Raw genomic sequence first — 15892 nt, 5'->3', positions numbered from 1 at the left:
GACCGAGTCAAATTCGTCACGTAGACGCCACGTCAGCCAAAACCGCCATCTAAACCGCCGAAGGACCTTATCTGCACCGGTTTTAATAGTTGGGGGACCCGTTATATCTGGTTTTGGGGTTCAAGGATGAAAATCGAATTCGTTGACAAGTTAAGGGACATTATATGAGCTTATTCCATTATCAAATCCACGCCCGCTCGGCGCTCGCTGCTGTGCAGCTCATCCCGATTCCGGCTGCCGCAGAATAGTACAACATGAATCTGCATCCAAATATGCAATGTACGAGTGGTCGTAATCCATCCGATGCAGGCAATCACATCCAAAATTCCGATGCATATATATGAAGGCAGAAAGAGGTGTTGTGGCTGAGGTTGGTTCGGCCGGTGGCGGTGGGAGTTGGCGAATCTGACGATCGATCGATGAAACCGATGGCGATGCCGGAATGCGCTTCAAAAATCACCGCCTGCGCGCTCGGCGTGGAATTAAAAGCTCAGCAGCAACCAGACAAGAGCCAACCGCTCTCGCACAGCGCAACGCCAACTCCAGGTGGCGATCCACCAAACCCCCCCCCCCCCCCCCCCCCCAATTCTCTTCTCTCCAGCATGCGCCCCTGCACTGCACGATCCAAGTGGAGTGGAGTTATTAGTAGTGCAGTAACTCATCCGTCCCAAAATATAAAAAAGATTAAAGTCCATTACCGGTCTCTAAACTTATACCGTTGTGTCATCCTGGTCCCTAAACTCGCAAATCGACCGTTCAGGTCCTCAAATTTGTTCGACTGTGTCATCCCGGTCCCTAAACTTACAGATCACTCGTTTAGATCCTCCAACTTATTCAGTTGTGTCACACCGGTCCCTAAATTTGGATTTGAATATCATCTGGGTCAAATAGGACAGACAGTCTAAAGACTTTATATTTAAAAATAATTCATAACTTTTTTATGTGAACTCTAATGAAGACAAACTTTATATCAAACTGGTAGCCCTCGATGCGATCTACAACTTTGTAGTTGAATTTTTTTATTTTAAGTCATTTTTTGTCCCAAAATGTAATTTTAAAATTAAAATTTCAAAATCTATAACATGCAACAATATTTTGGGACCCTAAACAGTTTTAATTCAAAAACTTTTCAACTACAAAGTTGTAGGTCGCGTCGAGGGCTACAATTTTGATATAAAGTTTGTCTTAATTAGAGTTCACATGAAAAAGTTATGAATTACTTTTTGATATAAAGATTTTAGACCGTCCTGTTTAGGGACCGGGGTGACACAACTGAACAAGTTGGAGGACCTGAACGAGAGTTCTGTAAGTTTAGGGACCGGGATAACACAGTCGAACAAGTTTGAGGACCTAAACGATCGATTTGCGAGTTTAGGGACCAGGATGACACAGCGGTACAAGTTAGAGACCGGTGATAGACTTTATAGAATTTTGAAAGAATGTGACACATCTCTATCCCAGTTCGTAGCACTAGAATATGTCATATCCCTCTAAAATATCTTATATTATGGGACGGGTAGAGTAGTTTCATAAAAGAAAAAAAAAAACTCTAGTACTATTACTATTATTATGTGATGGTACACTATTGTCTATTTACTCCGTTTTATGAAATACAAAAATGATAGTAATAGAACTAGAGGTTCGTATTTTATGAAACGAAGAAAGTAGAGAACAGTGTAACATCATCACGTGCCAAAGCAAGGTCGATCGCGATGTGCGTGGGTCGTGGGAGGGAGGCAGGCAGCTCATGCTCATCTGGTCCCGAGTCCTAACAAAGTCGCCAGTCATCATCCAGACTCTCACCGTCTCACATGAGTGCTGCGCTGCTGCTTCAGTCGCTGGATCAACACGCCTACTACTAGCTGCGTGCATCTGCGTGCGAATTCCAAGAGTGAACCACCCATGTTGCCATGTTGGTTCCGTGATTTAGCGCTTTTGAGAAACAATTTTGTTAAGGTGAATTTGGCAAGAGGTTTTGCGCGCTTTCTACCGGTTTAGCATTGGGGCTTATCATCAAATTTGAGGCATAATACCGTAAGACTAAAGATTCAGTGCCAAATTATATCGTAAAACTATAGTGTTTATAACTTCAGCAGAACAATAGCAGTAGGAAACTAAACTCTAAAATCTATAGCTTTGTTTCACTACTAATTTTTTTACTAGACATATGGTTTTAAGGTACTTGACCTTAAATTGGTAGCATAATAGATCCGGTGCCACATCTATAATTTTGTAATACTAAGTCTATATAGCTTTATAATAGTTTGGTTATGATAGTTTTGTAATACTATATAGCTTTATAATAATTCATCCTCCTTTTCTTTCAAATGAACCCATACAGAGGCTGCTTTTGGGAAGTGGAATTCCCATTACCACATGATTGATTAAGTATTAGTCTTAAAAAAACTTGAAAAATAAATTAATATGATTTTTTTAAAAAAATATCTTTTCTTTAGAAAACTTTTGCAAAAAAATACACCGTTTAACCGTTTAAAAAGTACGTGTGTGAAAAACGAGGGAGTAAAAATTAGGAAAGTGAGGGAAAGAACACAGCCAAAGTCGCTAAAATTACACAAAATGGTTAATACCACACCACTAGGTTTCGAATATCAGAGTTTGGTGCTTATGGTCGACTTTCATACAAGAAAAACATTCGTTAGATGTCTGTTCGTATAAATATGTTTTCAGAAAAGGCAGGTGTTTGGCCTGCAATGATGCTCGGACAATTCTTTGCAAAATTCCCTATGAGACTGCAAGTATGAAATATAGCGAAAGAACTCTTTCTCGGTGGAATGACAACGCCCATCTTTTGTTCACCATTTCTTTAATACAACTAAAGAGTAAGATCCAATGCACCCCGAATCCCATGGTTTTAAAGGGGGGTATGCAAAAAAAGGTATCAGTTGCCGTAAGTTTGCCGGGAGAGCTGCCGGTGAGTCGCTTCGCATTTACGTTACCGGCAGCTCGGTGAAGTTTCCTCTTTCAAACAATTGACTCTTTCTCCATTTGATGGCACTTTATTATGTGTGACATTTGCAAGAACACAATGTTGGACCTGCAAGAACAAACCCAGTATACACATGAGTACTCATAAACTCCGTAATCAACAGACAAAAGAGTGAAACTTCATGTGGGAACAACAGTTTACTGCAGTAGTAGCAAGGTAGTTGACTAAGGGTGTGTTTAGTTCAAGCCAAAATTAGAAGTTTGGTGAAATTGGAACGATGTGACGGAATAGTTAGAAGTTTGTGTGTGTAGGAAAGTTTTGATGTGATGGAAAAGTTGGAAGTTTGAAGAAAAAGTTTGGAACTAGGCATGGCCTAAATTACTTCAATATAATTAATGAGGTGAGAAGTGTGAAATCAGTTGACTACGTTGTTCGCCCAGCAAAGCAAACACGGATAAACTCTCTCACCAATCACTTTATCGATATCAAAACAATGACAAGGTTACAGTCAGCTGTTTTTATCTGAAAAATTGAACTCAAGCATGAGTTGCCCATCCACATTTTATAGCATCATTATAAAAGAGTGTGCACATACTACATATTCTCTCGCATTCCCTAAAGTTAGTAATAGCATGCACTGATAAAATAAGTGTGTGCATACTCAGGCACCTCAGTTTGGCTGCAAAGCATAATACTTTGTGGCTTGTATTGAGTTTTCTGTCACATTAATTACAGACTTTCTTCAGCCTCACTTTACCTTCCATGGAATATCTCAAGCAATCCTGCATTTCAAGCATATGTTCCCATAGTTATGGTGGAATTCATTACTGCATCTGAAAGGGATCATCCAGACTCAATATGTTAGGTAGATGAACCAACCTAGTTATCTCTATTATCTGTGAGTTCCAATTATTCCACCCAAGTTTAAGTAGGACATTGTTTTTTTTTTCCTTAAACTAGTGATTGGAGTATCACATTTGTCATCAGCGGTTTTGGAGTTAGTGTTGGCCATTAGTCTACAATACAAGCCATGGACCCATGGTGACTGGTGAACAAAAGACATAGTAAACTATCATCGCTCCCTTTTATCATGGACTCAAGGTATCATAGCTTGCTTACTGCACTTATTGCTATATTGTTACTTGTAACAATATTGCACTAAACCGTACATGACATATTCTGTGAAAAGTTAACTAGCAATAGCATGGTATAGTCAATATTAACTATATAAGCTTGTGATTTAAATTGTAAGTACGTTTTTAGCTGACATATAGTCAATGTAGCAAGTACATATTACTACATAGCTAGTTAGCCGCTGAAGCCAGCATTGAAGGGATTGAAGCATGAGAAATATTCAAAAGGGGATCACTAGAACAAGTCTTATCGCTTTTATTGAGTAAGAAGAGAAAATGATTAAACAGAGTACCAAATGGTATGCTTTTTAGAGTTTAGACGGTACCTAAGCAAAATAGTTTATAAATTGCCTCAATGGACAGTCTCAATCTCACTAGGACTTCATTTTGGGTATGGCACAAAGGACAACATCCACCCAACATCAGATCTTTATTAAGGAAGCACAAGACAATCGAAGCCATAACAAATAATTTCAGAACCAGTCAGCTGTGAGGATGTGAACAGTATAGTATAGATCAATGCAGTGTCCAGGTTTTTTTCAATTAAACTAGAAAACGTCTATTTCTAGTATCTCAACTCTTTACTCAGTTTAATTTTTCCTCAACTTCAAAACCTGGTAAACCTCGTCCCTCAACCATCTAAATCTCCTTTCACTGGTTTGGCTTTGTTCTTAACCAATTTGGCATCCAAATTGTATCCAATACAGGGTGGACCCACATGTCATAGACGAGGCAGTTGGCTCACAATTTTCTCACATTCTTTCTCCATCTATAACAAGTGGACCTCGGCACTAATTCCAGGTTCTCTAGATGCATAGCAACCAATTCTTTGTTTCGTAGCATCATAACTTTCATTAAAGTGGCAATATTCTACTACTACTCTTTCTTGCAATAAATTAAATAAATATTTAATTCTACTCCTTTTCAAGTTCATGCATCCCCCAGACCACAGTGACACTTTTTCTGTTTATACTTTAATCTTCTTCCATCAGTATAGAACATAATCCAAGACACAAGAGATTTGCCGTTTTGCTTTACATCCTCCTTTTGTTTACTGACTCAATGTCTAACATTGTCATCCAAATCTAACAAAACAAAAAGAACAAAACATAGAGGGGCATTGCTTTACCGTTTAATCATCTGATCTCCAAGCTGACAAAATTTTCAAGAATGATCTGAAGACGCCTTCTCGGTAACCTCGGCGACAATGTCGCCGATGAACTTGATGAGCGAGCAGAGCCCGCCCAAGAAGTTGTGGTCAATCACCCCGTCCCCATCGTCGACATGCGCGAAGTCCACCAGCTTCACCCTTACACCGCCGCTTCCACCTCCGGGAGCAGCCGCCGCCGCCGCATTGGCGTCGTAGCCGAACAGAATCGACGCCGAGTAGAAGTGGTACAGGGTTTGCTCCTCGAACCACGCCTTGAGCTCCCGCAGCTGAGCCAGGACGCCGCCCTCCCCTCCGTACACCGCGGCGGCGAGCGCGCAGTCCAGGCCGTCGCCGCCGCCCGTGGACACGTAGCGGCGGAGCACGCGGCGGACCCCGGCGGCGTCGATCCCCTTCAGCTCCGACCGGTCCGGGCGCCACACGGCGCCGCCCCGGGCATCGACCACCCGGACGCCGGAGACGCGGAAGCCGAGGAGCGCGCTGGTGGTCTCGCGGTCCTTGGCGAGGCACTTGGCGACGTAGGGGTCCGGGGATCGCGGCGGCCACGTGCAGGCGCCGATCTTGACGTCGGCGACGCAGGGGGACGGGAGGCCCGCGAGGAGGTCGTCGAGGACGATGTGCGGGTAGGGCGCGCCGCCGGGGCTGGCTGGGGCCGGGAGGAAGCGGGTGCCGTGGAAGCGCGGGAAGAAGGCGCCCCGGACCCGGGGCGGGACGGCCGGGTGCGCGGTGAACGCGGCGTAGAAGGCGGCCTCGTGCTCCCCGCGCTCCCCGGCCTGGAGGGGCTTGTAGAAGAGCCCCTCGCCGTCGACGAGCGGGCCCAGCTTGTCGGCGGACGCGCGGTGCCCCGCCACCTGGTGCTCCGGCGGGCGCAGGTCGGAGGCCATGGCGGCGGCGGCGGCGGCGGCGGCGGGTGGTGGAGGTGGAGGGGGATTCGGCGAGAGGAAGCTTTTTAAAGAGATTGTTGGGAATCGCGAGCCTCGAGATCGTGACGTCAGCGGCTTTTGTTTTTTTTCGATCTGTTTCCTCGCTGACCGGGCGCGGGCCGTGGGCGCCCACGTTGTTGCTGCGAAACCCTCCTCCTCTGGCTTTTGGTCATTTGGAGCGAGAGCGTGGAAAGGTTTGGGAAGTCCGATTCATCAGTGGAAGTTTCGCCGGATGGATGAATGGTGAGAAAGTTTCACCGCTCGATCAAGAGAGCAGCAAATTTTCCAGATCCCCTATCCAGAGAGACGAGGGAATGGACGGGAGCTCGCCGGCCACGCCCCGCGCTTGGCCCGTGCGCAGGTGGAATGGGAGGGGGCGCCGACCGAGTTCGCTCTCGCCGCCGAGCCCGATTCCACCGAGGTGAGATCAGTGGGCCCCAGAACGAAACGTAAATTAGGGCTCTAAATTTATTTTTATTCAATCGACTATTTTAATTAGTAGATTATATTAACTAGCATCGTGAGCTACGTAGATTGCGCGGCTAGCATCATTATATTTTCTCTCATATAATAGCATATATGTTTTATCATTATATTATTCAAATATATTAAAATGACAACATAATTTTAAATTTTGCAATAACTTTACAAAACTACTAATGTGTAATATTCATATTATATTTTATATACGTGTTAATTATTAATTATTTTTAATATCAAATTTTAGTTATTTGTAAATTATATATATTCTTATATGTACTCTAGACTCGTATTTCTTTTTTTTAATTCCGAATTTTCTGTAAATTGTATTTCTATATAGACTCTATGCTCTTCTTCTAATATTATTTATTTTTATTTCTGAATTTTTATTATTTCTAATTTTATTTCTATGTGGACTCTAAACTCATCTTTCAATATTCTTTAATTTTTAATTTCGAATTCCAGTTACTTCTAAATTGTATTCCTATATTGACTTTAAACTCTTCTTCCCATGTTTTTCTTAATTTCGAATTTTAGTTATTTGTAAATTGTATTTTTATAAGGACTCTAAACTCTACTTTTAATTTTATTATATTCATTCCAAATTTTAGTTAGTTTTAAATTCCTATATAGACTATATACTCAACCTCTAATATTCCTTATTTTTTAATTCCGAATATCTATTTTTTTTCTTAATTGTATTTCTATATGGACTCTATACTCTACTTCTATTCCTTATTTTTAATTCCGAATTTCAGTTATTTCCTAATTGTATTTCTATATGGACTCTATACTCTACTTCTAATATTCCTTATTTTTAATTCCGAATTTCAGTTATTTCCTAATTGTATTTCTGCATGGACTCTATACTCTACTTCTAATATTCCTTATTTTTAATTCTGAATTTCAGTTATTTCCTAATTGTATTTCTATATGGACTCTAGTCTCCTCTTCTAATATTCCTTATTTTTTAATTCCGAATTTAAACTATTTCTAAATTGTATTTCTATATGGACTCTAGTCTCCTCTTCTAATATTCCTTATTTTTTAATTCCGAATTTCAGCTATTTCTAAATTGTATTTCTATATAGACTCTGCTTTTTCTTTTTCTCCGATTAACGTGAGAATTTCTAGGCCATGAGAGCGAACGTGGAGGCTCATTTTTTTATTCTTTTAATAATATAATAGATAGATGATAGTTATATTCAATTGATCATGTATGTGTGCAATTAAACAGTTGACCACCAGTAATTCAGTATCGACTCAATATCTTACTTATAATCCAGTTGTCCAGATTAATGTGGTAGACGAGGCAGCCGGTCAGCTGCTCTGGGTCTCGTGTCACTCACGCCTCGCGTGGCTTCAAGCTAACACGGTGGAACACCGACGCTAAAAGAAAAAAATACACTACGCACGGCAGATAAAACGGAGACGTACTTAGCTTAGGACTGGGCGATACACTGGTGGAGAAACCCTTTATAGTCCTGGTTTATAACCCCTTTTAATCCCGGTTTCCAAACCGGGATTACCAATCCGGGACTAAAGATCGCTATCTTTAGTCCCGGGTGAAATAATCGGGACTAAAGATCGATTTTTAGTCCCGGTTGGTAACCCAAACCGGGCATCTACCTAACCAGGAGTAAAGATCGATCTTTAGTCCTGGTTTGGGTTACCAACCGAGACTAAAGATGGCTCATCCGTCTCGGTTGGTGTTACCAACCGGGACTAAAGATCGAGCTGACCTTTTTTTTTGCATGGCCCTGTTGCTGCATGGTTTATATATATATATATATATATATATATAAACCATGTTTCAGTACATACATATATATATATATATATATATATATATATATATATATATATATATATATATATATATATATATATATATATATATATATATATATATATATATATATATATATATATATATATATATATATATATATATATATATATATATATATATAATACATATGTACATGTGCATAATATATATGTATTTATACATATATATGTTATGCAAATGCATATGTATATATATATGACCAAAATATATTTACATTATAGAAAATGTGTACACATGCATATAGAAACATATGTAGTCATGTATTAATTACAATCCATTATATGTTCTAGCTAGCTACGATTTCGACGTAGTAGTAGTCGCTAGCTCAGAAGCTAAGGACCTATGAATTGTGTTTCCGTCGTAGTAGAATTCACCCTTGGGATCAAGGATTTGTTCGTTGATGAATCCCATGAGTTGTTCTTGAACCGCCGCGATAAATTCCTTGTGCGTGGTCAGGTTATCCCTCATGCGAATAAACTATATGAATGTATGAAATTGATTAGTAATTAAACAAGAAATCGATACGTAATGAAATTTTGAATTTATTTGTACGTACATTGAGCTTTCTTATGGTGATGATTTGGTCTGCAAGGCAGTGGCAATACTCGCACACGTAATAGCCGCACAAGTTAGTTCCCTTCTTTTGCTTTGCGCACTACAAATAAATGACAAACAATGAGAGATCTAATTAATATACACTTGTATGTATTTGAATCGGAGAAATATAAATGTAGAGCATGTGTACTCACAGGAAATTTGAACTTCCGCCTAAGTCTTTCTCTCCATTTACCGCGGACCAAATGACGGAACCGATACCAAGCCCTACATGGAGTTTAAAGCTATGATTCATAGTAGCAATTAACATAACAAGATTTTCTTAATTAACAGAGGAACTTATGACGGTACCTGTCTATAAGTTCGAAAACCTTGTCAAACGTAGACTCTTTTTTATCCATTGAGTCATATACGTTGACGGTGCAGGCCGACAGGTCGAAGAGTAAAAGCACCCAGTGGAATCTGCAATGTACGTGGGATGCATTACATATGAAACACTTAGCAAGTTCGTACGGGAATGAAATTTGGTATAGGAAAACAGTAAAATTAAACTAACTCTATGTTGTACGGCAACAGTATGAACGTCTTGTAATGCTGCGCCTTCAGGAGATGGACGAGATTGTCCTCTGTGGCTTGTGGATATTGGTCGAGCATTGCGACGTTTACTTTCCGAGGGTCGATGAATCCAGTATCGAAAACCCCCCGCCGTCGGGCCCTTTGAATCTCCATTCTACAACGATAAAAGGGAGTATATTATTTTCTATAGTCTACTTATATACAAGGACCTAATTAATTAAAGGAGACGTAGTAAGAAATCTAACTGAACAATATACTTACAAAATCCAGCAACTCATAATAGAGACGTTGAAGGCGTCCAGCTGGTATAGTTCATAGATTCCCTTGAAATTGATCCAGAGAATGTCATCTCCTTGCAAGAAGTCCGTGTCCCTGATCCTCGCTCCGATCATCTCTCTACCGGTGGCGCTCATCTCCATGTACAGCGGATGGAACTTGTACATTTGTGTGGGTAGGGACTGCAGCAGCTCAGGCTTGACAAGCGGTTTACCGAGTTCGTACATGTATTTCACTTCCGCCTTTTCGATTGGTGTGACTCCTAGCAATTGATCCGTAGTTAGACCGGTGTCAGTAATAAATTCTTCTATCGTCATTTCTTTACCGGTCACCAACGGCTCGATCTCCTGGTTTGGTTGCTCTCCAAGCTGAGGGACTAGTTTGGACTTTCCAGAAGATGCTTTCTTCAGCGTTCGCTCATAGTCCGATAGCTTAATGGCCTCCTTGGCAGGTGCAGACATACCCCTGAAGAAGTTCATGACACTCGGGTCTATAGGAATCTTCTTTTCTGGACTTTGAGGCTTGAATTGTCTCTTGACTTCTGATGCCATGTAAGCGTCAAGCTCCTCTTGTGTGCAATCGTACCCCGGGTCCTTGTTCTTGGCGGCGTCAATTTTTGCCTTCTTCGTTGCCCTTCTGTGGGCAGGCGGTGGAGCCTGGGGGGCCCTTGACTTTGAAGGTGCCGGAAGAGGAGCTTGCGGAGGAGTCGGTGTAGGAGACCGAGGAGGAGTCAGTGCAGGAGCCTGAAGAGGAGTCGGTGCAGGAGCCTGAGGTGGAGACGGTGCTGGAGCATGAGGAGGAGACGGTGCAGGATCCTGAGGAGGAGACGGTGCAGGATCCTGAGGAGGAGATGGCGGAGCCGGAGGAGATGGCGGAGCCAGAGAAGATGGTGCACGAGACGCCGCTTGTCGCCCAGGGAGGATGATGTACAGCCTGCGCCATAGAATAATTGCATGGCTTGTGTCTCGTAGATGCGTCTCACCGTCTCCTCCAGGGTAATCCAGTTCGAGGTCCTCGTACGCGCCTTCGACCAACTCAACTTCGACCTTGGAGTATCCTGCTGGAATCGGCCTGCAGTGGTAAGTACCTGAAGGGTCCGTTGGGATGGTCATGCCCGACGCCACCTTCATGTGGTGAGAGGTTATTTATTAGTAATCAACATATATAAGCAGCAACTAGCGGAATGGGCAAATCTAAAATATATAAACTACGAGCTTACCTTTATTGATAAGTTCTTGAAAGGAATATGCAGCTCACATGGTGTCCGCTGAGTGATGTCATCAACGGGGCAGGTGGATTCGTCTTGGGTTTGCATGGCGTCCATGCTCTGTGATCCTACCTGCCCCGTTGAGGCGCAGCTGCTACGGTTTCCTGACGGGCTCACCATTGCAGGAGGAATGGTCGGCTGGGGATCATTGGACCGATGTGCGGCCATGCGTTCATCAACCTTCCTTGCCACCTCCTCTTGCATGCTGAGCTCGTAGCTCGATACCCTGAACTCAAGATCAACAATCTTCGCCTCGGTATCTCTCTTGCTCCTCATCCGACTCCTGTACGTGTGGATATCCTCCTTGAACCCAATCTTCCAAGGAATCACCCCTTTCCCTTGTGTTCGTCCTGGATGCTCTGGAGTCTGTAGGGCGAGTGACAACTCGTCCCTCTCTCTATCCGGTCAGAACGTGCCCTGAGAAGAGGCTTCCACTGTGTCTGTTAGTCGACGCGCAGCCTCTCGTATCTGATCGCTGAAGACCAGTGAGCCATCAGCTGGGTTGAGTGTTCCACCGTGAGCATAGTACCAGAACTTCGATCGTTCCGGCCAATTAGCGGTGGCCGGTTCGATACCCCTCTCAAGCAACCTAGCCTCCATCTCCTCCCACTTCGGCATCGCGACGCTATAGCCGCCTGGCCCCAAGTGGCGATGGTACTTCTTCTTGGCGGCATTTTCTTTGTTTCTTTCCATCATCGCCTGCCCTTGTTCACTTGTCTTATATGCAATGAACTCGTCCCAGTGATCCCTTAGCTTTGGGAATGTGTCGAAGTTCGGTGTCTGCCCCTTCAGAATATATTTCTTGTACAACTCTCCCTTGAAGCTCTGAAACTGTTCTGCCATTTTCTTCAGAGTCCACCTTTTCACTTTGTCCTCTGTACCTGCGGGAAGGGTGAATGTCTCGAGCATTGTGGTCCACAGCATCTCTTTCTCCGAATCTGGGACAAAGCTCTCATGATCTCCGCGTGCCCTTGTTCTGCGCCAGTACACCGTACTGACAGGCACGTTATCCCGCACAACCCAACCGCTATGACGTACATAGTTCTTGGCGGCTTCTGCCGGGGCACTAGGTCGGCCATCTTCGTCCACTTCCGTTATGATGTGCCGACCCTCAAGCTTCTTCGTGGCACCTCGTTGCCCGCGTGCCCTCTTCTGTCCAGCGGAGGGTTAACTTGCACTATCCTCCTCCTTCTGGTTCCCCTCCACATCCCTTTCAACGTGCCCCTCCTGGTTCCCCTCCGCATCCCTCTACATGTTCCCTTCCTTGTTCAAATACTGGTTTGGATCCTCTTTCCCATCTTTTTCATTCCAGTACTGGCTGCTTCCCTCCGCGATTGTATCGTACAATATCTGTTCCTCATCGCGATCAGCCATCTGTTCATACATGAAACAGCTGCTAAGTCATGAGACATTTATGTTTTAACAATCTTATATGCTAACAATCATGTGCTAAGTCTAGGTGACGTATATTACAGGACCCTAGCTAGTCAATAAATTATATAGTAAGTCTAATTACAAATCTAATAATCTTATATTAAAACTTAAATAATCTTATACTAAAACTCAAATAGTGATAAATGCTAAGTCTAGGTGATGTATATTACAGGACCCTAGCTAATCAATAAATTATATAGTAAGTCTAATTACAAATCTAATAATCTTATATTAAAACTTAAATAATCTTATACTAAAACTCAAATAGTGATAAATGCTAAGTCTAGGTGACGTATATTATAGGACCCTAGCTAGTCAATAGTTATATACTAAGTCTAATTACAAATATAATAATCTTATATTAAAACTCAAATAATCTTATACTAAAACTCAAATAGTCATATATGCTAAGTGTAACTGTCGTATATTAGAACCCTACACAACCTTATATGCTAAGTATAATTACAAATCTAATAATCTTATACTAAAACTCACATAGTGATATATGCTAAGTCTAGGTGACGTATATTATAGGACCCTAGCTAGTCAATAAATTATATACTAAAGTCTAATTACAAACTATAATAATCTTATATTAAAACGTAAATAATCTTATACTAAAACTCAAATAGTCATGTATGCTAAGTGTAACTGTCGTATATTAGAACCCTACACAATCTTATATGCTAAGTCTAATTACAAATCTAATAATCTTATACTAAAACTCAAATAGTGATATATGCTAAGTCTAGGTGACGTATATTATAGGACCCTAGCTAGTCAATAAATTATATACTAAAGTCTAATTACAAACTATAATAATCTTATATTAAAACTAAGTCTAAGTGTCGTATATTAAATCTAATAGTCTTAATTGCATTACAAATATAACAATCATATATATATAATTACGTCACTTGCCTGCGCGAATTCCTTCGAGGGATAGCTACCACTCCGGCTTGAGGGACGACTCCGACAACGTCTTTTCTGCAAGATACAAAAAGATGTATTAGGATAAACGCGAAGTAACATATATTGCATTTGATGTTCACGTTTCGTTCACGATCGTTCACGTTCGCGTTCTTGTTAAGGTCACGTTTCATTCACGTACGTTCGTTCGTTCACATTCATTCACCTGCCTATATTGCATTTCACGTTCACGTTCACATTCGTTAACGTTCGTTCACGTTCGTTGACGTTCGTTCACGCTCGTTCGTTCACGTTCGTTCGCTCATTCACGTTCTCGTTCACGTTCGTTCGCTCGTTCTCGTTCACGTTCGTTCGCTCGTTCACGTTAGTTCACGTTAATTCGTTCGATGTCGTGGCGGCAGCGGAGCGGCGGTGTGGCGGCAGCTGGACGGCGGTGTGGCGGCAGCGGACGGCGGCGGGACGGCGCGGTGGCCGCGTGGCGGCGTGGCGCGTGGCCCGGTGGCGACGTTGCGCGGCGGCGGCGAAGCGCGCGGCACGGCGCCGGCGTTGCGCAGCGGCGGTGCAGCGCGAGGCGCGGTGGCGGCGTGGCGGCTTGGCGCTGCGCGGCGCCGGTGCCGTGCCGCGGCGGCGTTGTGGCGTCTCGTCGTGTCGTGCCGCCGCGGCGTCATGTCGTGACGACGTCGGCGTCGGCGTCGAGGCGGCCGGCGGCAACCGAGAGGGAGAGAGAGAGATCGAGATCGGAGAGAGAGCTGATGAGAGGGAGGCGGCGTCGGCTCTCACCCCAGAGATGCGGCGGCGGAGGAGGAGGCGGAGGCGGCGGTGACGACGACGAGCGCGAGACGACGGCGAGATACGGTGGCGGCGTCGGCGCGGGGATGCCCTAGGAAGTGGCGGCGAAGGAGAAGCCGAGAGAGATCGATCGGGCAAAAACTTCTAAGTGTTGGTGGAGAAGACGAGGGCGCGCATCGGGAATATATATACCCCTAGATCTTTATTCCCGGTTGATGAGAACAACCGGGAGTAAAGATATCTTTCCTCTCGGTTGGTGAGAACAACCGGGACTAAAGAAAAGATCTTTACTCCTTCGTGCTTATTATTCGCTTGATATTCGTGGAGTATCCAGACGGTACCTTTATGCTCTCCAAGTATTCAAACATACTTTCCTTCTCTGCCTTGCTAAGAGTGTAGCTGGCTGGACTCAAGTAATGGCTTCCTTTCTCCTTTGGTTCTGGGTGAAAGTCGCCGCGTTGTTCCATATGCTTCAGATCATTACGTGCTTCCAGTGTATCTTTCGACTTTCCGTATACACCTAGGAAGCTAAGAAGGTTTACGCAAAGGTTCTTAGTGAGGTGCATCACGTCGATTGCGTGGCGTACGTCCAAGAATTCCCAATAGGGTAACTCCCAAAATATAGAGTTCTTTTTCCACATCGCCGCGTGACCATCTTCGCTCTCTATAGGCTGGCTTCCAGGCCCCTTTCCGAACACTACTTTTAGATCTTTAACCATAGCAAACACTGTTTTCCCGTTGCGATGTTTAGGCTTCGTACGGTGGTCAGCCTTATGTTCGAAGTGCTTGACTTTCTTCCGTACCGGGTGGTTTGCTGCAAGGAATCGACGATGACCCATGTATACAACCTTCCTACAGTGCTTAAGATACGTACTTTCTGTTTCATCCATACAGTGAGTGCAAGCCTTGTACCCCTTGTTGGACTGTCCAGATAGGTTGCTAAGTGCAGGCCAATCGTTAATGGTTACGAACAGCAGCGCTCGTATGTTAAACTCCTCCTGTTTGTCCTTGTCCCACACGGGGACACCTTCCTTCTTCCACAACAGCTTAAGATCTTCGACCAGTGGTCTTAGGTACACATCGATGTCGTTATCAGGTTGCTTGGGGCCTTGAATAATAATTGGCATCATTATGTACTTCCTCTTCATGCATAGCCAGGGGGGAGGTTGTAGATACACATCGTAACGGGCCAAGTGCTATGGCCGCTGCTCATCTCTCCAAAAGGATTCATGCCATCCGTACTCAAACCAAACCGTATGTTTCGTGCGTCCTTTCCAAATTCTTTAAATTTTCTGTCTATGTTTCGCCACTGCGAACCATCGGCGGGGTGTCTCAGCATCACGTCCTGTTGACGCTCTTCAGCGTGCCATCGCATCATCCTAGCATTCCCCTTGTTCCTGAACAAACGCCTTATCCGTGGTATTATAGGGAAATACCACATCACCTTAGCAGGAATTCTCTTCTTTGTTAGCTGCCCGTCAACTTCTCCTGGATCGTCTCGTCTAATCTTGTATCGTAGTGCCTTGCAAACAGGGCATGCTTCTAGGTTCTCATACTCCTCA

The 15892-nt window shown here is 43.5% G+C and overlaps 1 protein-coding gene across 2 annotated transcripts; it reads right to left on the bottom strand.

The window, feature by feature from the left end:
• Positions 1–2568: 2568 nt before the first annotated feature.
• Positions 2569–6508, bottom strand: LOC4329509 (inositol polyphosphate multikinase IPK2-like). 2 transcript variants are annotated; one of them, NM_001416630.1, is made up of 2 exons: positions 5210–6508; positions 2569–3055 (listed from the first exon to the last, which is right to left on the bottom strand). In NM_001416630.1, the coding sequence occupies exon 1, from the start codon at positions 6130–6132 to the stop codon at positions 5245–5247; it is 888 nt and encodes a 295-aa protein (NP_001403559.1). In that variant the 5' UTR covers positions 6133–6508; the 3' UTR covers positions 2569–3055; positions 5210–5244. The 2 variants fall into 2 exon arrangements, with proteins under 2 accessions (NP_001403559.1, XP_066163109.1); XM_066307012.1 differs by lacking the exon at positions 2569–3055 and adding an exon at positions 3463–3729 and having other exon boundaries at positions 5210–6169.
• Between the last annotated feature and the right edge of the window lie 9384 nt (positions 6509–15892).

The sequence above is a fragment of the Oryza sativa genome, chromosome 2, assembly GCF_034140825.1.
Source record: "Oryza sativa Japonica Group chromosome 2, ASM3414082v1".
NCBI lineage: Eukaryota > Viridiplantae > Streptophyta > Magnoliopsida > Poales > Poaceae > Oryza > Oryza sativa.
Note: the sequence above shows the minus strand (reverse complement) of the source record. Positions and strands in the feature narration are given on the sequence as shown.

Bases quoted from the DNA above. Each gene is read 5' to 3' on its own strand.
- LOC4329509 (NM_001416630.1), bottom strand. From the start codon at position 6,132: ATGGCCTCCGACCTGCGCCCGCCGGAGCACCAGGTGGCGGGGCACCGC.